We start from the raw sequence: 6,000 nt of genomic DNA, 5'->3' as shown, positions 1-6,000 counted from the left end.
ATGTGAATGATGGATAGTAGATGGACATGTGCATGATGGATAGTAGATGGACATGTGAATGATGGACAGTAGATGGACATGTGAATGATGGATAGTAGATGGACATGTGAATGATGGACAGTAGATGGACATGTGAATGATGGACAGTAGATGGACATGTGAATGATGGACAGTAGATGGACATGTGAATGATGGACAGTAGATGGACATGTGAATGATGTATAGTAGATGGACATGTGAATGATGGACAGTAGATGGATAGTAGATGGACATGTGAATGATGGACAGTAGATGGACATGTGAATGATGGATAGTAGATGGACATGTGAATGATGGACAGTAGATGGACATGTGAATGATGGACAGTAGATGGACATGTGAATGATGGACAGTAGATGGACATGTGAATGATGGATAGTAGATGGACATGTGAATGATGGATAGTAGATGGACATGTGAATGATGGACAGTAGATGGACATGTGAATGATGGATAGTAGATGGACATGTGAATGATGGACAGTAGATGGATAGTAGATGGACATGTGAATGATGGATAGTAGATGGACATGTGAATGATGGATAGTAGATGGACATGTGAATGATGGATAGTAGATGGACATGTGAATGATGGATAGTAGATGGACATGTGAATGATGGATAGTAGATGGACATGTGAATGATGGATAGTAGATGGACATGTGAATGATGGACAGTAGATGGACATGTGAATGATGGATAGTAGATGAACATGTGAATGATGGATAGTAGATGGACATATGAATGATGGATAGTAGATGGACAGTAGATGGACATGTGAATGATGGATAGTAGATGGACATGTGAATGATGGACAGTAGATGGACATGTGAATGATGGATAGTAGATGAACATGTGAATGATGGATAGTAGATGGACATGTGAATGATGGATAGTAGATGGATAGTAGATGCACATGTGAATGATGGATAGTAGATGGACAGTAGATGGATAGTAGATGGACATGTGAATGATGGATAGTAGATGGATAGTAGATGGACATGTGAATGATGGATAGTAGATGGACATGTGAATGATGGACAGTAGATGGACATGTGAATGATGGACAGTAGATGGACATGTGAATGATGGATAGTAGATGGATAGTAGATGGACATGTGATTGATGGATAGTAGATGGACATGTGAATGATGGACAGTAGATGGATAGTAGATGGACATGTGAATGATGGACAGTAGATGGATAGTAGATGGACATGTGAATGATGGATAGTAGATGGACATGTGAATGATGGATAGTAGATGGACATGTGAATGATGGATAGTAGATGGACATGTGAATGATGGATAGTAGATGGACATGTGAATGATGGACAGTAGATGGACATGTGAATGATGGACAGTAGATGGACATGTGAATGATGGATAGTAGATGGATAGTAGATGGACATGTGAATGATGGATAGTAGATGGACATGTGAATGATGGACAGTAGATGGACATGTGAATGATGGATAGTAGATGGACATGTGAATGATGGACAGTAGATGGACAGTAGATGGACATGTGAATGATGGACATGTGAATGATGGATAGTAGATGGACATGTGAATGATGGATAGTAGATGGACATGTGAATGATGGATAGTAGATGGACATGTGAATGATGGACAGTAGATGGACATGTGAATTATGGATAGTAGATGGACATGTGAATGATGGACAGTAGATGGACATGTGAATGATGGACAGTAGATGGACATGTGAATTATGGATAGTAGATGGACATGTGAATGATGGACAGTAGATGGACATGTGAATGATGGATAGTAGATGGACATGTGAATGATGGATGGACATGTGAATGATGGACATGTGAATGATGGATAGTAGATGGACATGTGAATGATGGACAGTAGATGGATAGTAGATGGACATGTGAATGATGGATAGTAGATGGACATGTGAATGATGGATAGTAGATGGACATGTGAATGATGGACAGTAGATGGACATGTGAAAGATGGACAGTAGATGGACATGTGCAAGACCGTACGTCCCAAATGGCACCCTATTCCCTTTAGCGTATGATGCACTACTTGGGCCCACAGGGCTCTGGTCAAAAGCAGTACACTATGTAGGGAATAGGGTGCCATTTGAGGCGTAACCAATGAGACGGATAGAGCAGCAGGACTCCAGCCCCCAGAGCCAGCCTGGGTCACAGTACAGACAGGAAGTCCAAACAGGGTCGTGTTCATAAGTGCACACCGTAGCAAAACGTAAATAAAGTTTCTTATTGGACTGGAAGTTGCAGTCTGTTTTCTGCCTTTTGAACGCAGAAGTGTTTCTTCCTGGACACGTTCAGGTAGTTCCTCCCTGTTTCAGTCCTGGGCCTAATAAACATGACCCAGGTGTGTGACCAGTGGCCACACAAGTCACACTAAGGTCCCCACAACACAGGACAGTCCAGGAGGTGATAGCCTGGTTTCCTCCTCAGGTCACCACAACACAGGACAGTCCAGGAGGTGATAGCCTGGTTCCCTTCTCAGGTCACCACAACACAGGACAGTCCAGGTGGGAAAAGCCTGGATCCCTTCTCAGGTCACCACAACACAGGACAGTCCAGGTGGGAAAAGCCTGGATCCCTTCTCAGGTCACCACAACACAGGACAGTCCAGGTGGGAAAAGCCTGGATCCCTTCTCAGGTCCCAGTAAGTGTTGTTGCTAACCCAGGTGTCGTCCTTTGATTTCCTGTGGACAACAGAAAGACATATTCTTTACCTGAATTGAATAATGAAATACCTTCTAAAAAGAATCAACAACAAAAAGATCATGATGCAAAACACAGCTTCGTCATCATCATCAGCCTCGTCATCATCATCAGCCTCATCATCATCATCAGCCTCGTCATCATCAGCCTCGTCATCATCATCAGCCTCATCATCATCATCAGCCTCGTCATCATCATCAGCCTCATCATCATCAGCCTCGTCATCATCATCAGCCTCGTCATCATCAGCCTCGTCATCATCATCAGCCTCATCATCATCATCAGCCTCGTCATCATCATCAGCCTCATCATCATCAGCCTCGTCATCATCATCAGCCTCGTCATCATCATCAGCCTCATCATCATCATCAGCCTCGTCATCATCAGCCTCGTCATCATCAGCCTCGTCATCATCATCACGTTTTGGCTTTTTATTATAAGTGCTCTTCCTTGAAACCTTGACTGTTGACATTTTTGTGTATTAACAGTGGACTGATGAACAAAATACAACAATGTGACTGTTTTCGACCTATTCCTTCAACACTCACCAGCCTGCCAACAGAACTGAATGGAAACTGAGAACCAGCTACTGAGAATGGAAAAACCTAATGTTCCCATGGACATGTTACATGACTGGTGTGTCTGTTGTGGTACTTGTACATCTATATAGGTACATCCATATTGTGTTATAAACTGGGTGGTTCGAGCCCTGAATGCTGATTGGCTGAAAGCCTTGGTCACAACTTGCAGGCTTGTTTTCGAGTTGCTGTGCGTTTTGTTGCCAACCTGTTTTGCTACCTGACAACTTTACGGTTTTCACTTTTTAATTACCGTTCATATATTTATTTATTTTTTCCTCAACTTTTTCACTCCGGACGCTTTATCTGGACACGATTCGTCAGGACCTCCAACAGCCGAAGCTAAGTAGTAACATTAACATGATGCCTTCTAATTGCAGCCGCTGTACTCGCCTTACGGCGAGGATAGCTGTGCTGCAAGCCCAGCTTCAGACGCAATCGTTAGGCAAGGGTAATTTCAGTGTAGGAAAGGATGAAACAGCGTCTGTGGCACCAGTAAGTACAGATAGTAGTGTAAATCCCCTGGCACAGTCCCCGCAGCCGGACAACTTTCTCACGGTTTCTGGAAGGAAATGCTGTAGGAACGCTCAACCGGTGTCGCTCATTCAGCCGACAGAAACTTTCAACCGGTTTTCCCCATTAAGCAGCGGGTCGGAGTCAGAGGCCGATTCTTCTCTGGTCTCTACTCCTCCCGTTACGGGGTCTGAGACGCCGAAGCTTCCCACCATTAGCTCTGACAAATTGAAAACTCTAGTCATTGGCGACTCCATTACCCGCAGTATTAGACTTAAAGCGAATCATCCAGCGATCATACACTGTTTACCCGGGGGCAGGGCTACCGACGTTAAGGCTAATCTGAAGATGGTGCTGGCTAAAGCTAAAACTGAAACGAAATTGTTATCCACGTCGGCACCAACGATGTTAGGATGAAACAGTCAGAAATCACCAAGCGCAACATAGCTTCTGCGTGCATATCAGCTAGAAAGATGTGTCGGCATCGAGTAATTGTCTCTGGCCCCCTCCCAGTTAGGGGGAGTGATGAGCTCTACAGCAGAGTCTCACAACTCAATCGCTGGTTGAAAACTGTTTTCTGCCCCTCCCAAAAGTTAGAATTTGTAGATAATTGGCCCTCTTTCTGGGACTCACCCACAAACAGGACCAAGCCTGACCTGCTGAGGAGTGACGGACTCCATCCTAGCTGGAGGGGTGCTCTCATCTTATCTACCAACATAGACAGGGCTCTAACTCCTCTAGCTCCACAATGAAATAGGGTGCAGGCCAGGCAGCAGGCTGTTAGCCAGCCTGCCAGCATAGTGGAGTCTGCCATTAGCACAGTCAGTGTAGTCAGCTCAGCTATCACCATTGAGACCGTGTCTGTGCCTCGACCTAAGTTGGGCAAAACTAAACATGGCGGTGTTCGCCTTAGCAATCTCACTAGGATAAAGACCACCTCCATTCCTGTCATTACTGAAAGAGATCATGATACCTCACATCTCAAAATAGGGCTACTTAATGTTAGATCCCTTACTTCAAAGGCAATTATAGTCAATGAACTAATCACTGATCATAATCTTGATGTGATTGGCCTGACTGAAACATGGCTTAAGCCTGATGAATTTACTGTTTTAAATGAGGCCTCACCTCCTGGCTACACTAGTGACCATATCCCCCGTGCATCCCGCAAAGGCGGAGGTGTTGCTAACATTTACGAGAGCAAATTTCAATTTACAAAAAAAGAAATGACATTTTCGTCTTTTGAGCTTCTAGTCATGAAATCTATGCAGCCTACTCAATCACTTTTTATAGCTACTGTTTACAGGCCTCCTGGGCCATATACAGCGTTTCTCACTGAGTTCCCTGAATTCCTATCGGACCTTGTAGTCATAGCAGATAATATTCTAATCTTTGGTGACTTTAATATTCACATGGAAAAGTCCACAGACCCACTCCAAAAGGCTTTCGGAGCCATCATCGACTCAGTGGGTTTTGTCCAACATGTCTCTGGACCCACTCACTGTCACAGTCATACGCTGGACCTAGTTTTGTCCCATGGAATAAATGTGGTGGGATCTTAATGTTTTTCCTCATAATCCTGGACTATCGGACCACCATTTTATTACGTTTGCAATTGCAACAAATAATCTGCTTAGACCCCAACCAAGGAACATCAAAAGTCGTGCTATAAATTCACAGACAACACAAAGATTCCTTGATGCCCTTCCAGACTCCCTCTGCCTACCCAAGGACGCCAGAGGACAAAAATCAGTTAACCACCTAACTGAGGATCTCAATCTAACCTTGCGCAATACCCTAGATGCAGTTGCACCCCTAAAAACTAAAAAAATGTCTCATAAGAAACTAGCTCCCTGGTACACAGAAAATACCCGAGCTCTGAAGCAAGCTTCCAGAAAATTGGAACGGAAATGGCGCCACACCAAACTGGAAGTCTTCCGACTAGCTTGGAAGGACGGTACCGTGCAGTATCGAAGAGCCCTTGCTGCTGCTCGATCATCCTATTTTTCCAACTTAATTGAGGAAAATAAGAACAATCCGAAATTCCTTTTTAATGTATGTCGCAAAGCTAACTAAAAAGCAGCATTCCCCAAGAGAGGATGACTTTCACTTTAGCAGTGATAAATTCATGAACTTCTTTG

General features: G+C 44.0%; 1 protein-coding gene across 1 annotated transcript in view; it reads right to left on the bottom strand.

The window, feature by feature from the left end:
* Positions 1-2,060: 2,060 nt before the first annotated feature.
* The window catches only part of osbpl3b (oxysterol binding protein-like 3b), a 126,272-nt gene continuing 122,332 nt past the window's right edge, over positions 2,061-6,000 (bottom strand). The window contains exon 24 of the mRNA XM_031811935.1: positions 2,061-2,749. Within this exon, the coding sequence (XP_031667795.1) occupies positions 2,653-2,749 (97 nt within the window). The 3' untranslated portion in view covers positions 2,061-2,652. The remainder of the gene's footprint in view (positions 2,750-6,000) is intronic.

This window comes from Oncorhynchus kisutch, unplaced genomic scaffold, assembly GCF_002021735.2.
Source record: "Oncorhynchus kisutch isolate 150728-3 unplaced genomic scaffold, Okis_V2 Okis02a-Okis13b_hom, whole genome shotgun sequence".
Classification (NCBI taxonomy): domain Eukaryota; kingdom Metazoa; phylum Chordata; class Actinopteri; order Salmoniformes; family Salmonidae; genus Oncorhynchus; species Oncorhynchus kisutch.
The sequence above is the reverse complement of the archived record's forward strand: the minus strand, read 5'-3'. Positions and strand labels throughout refer to the sequence as shown.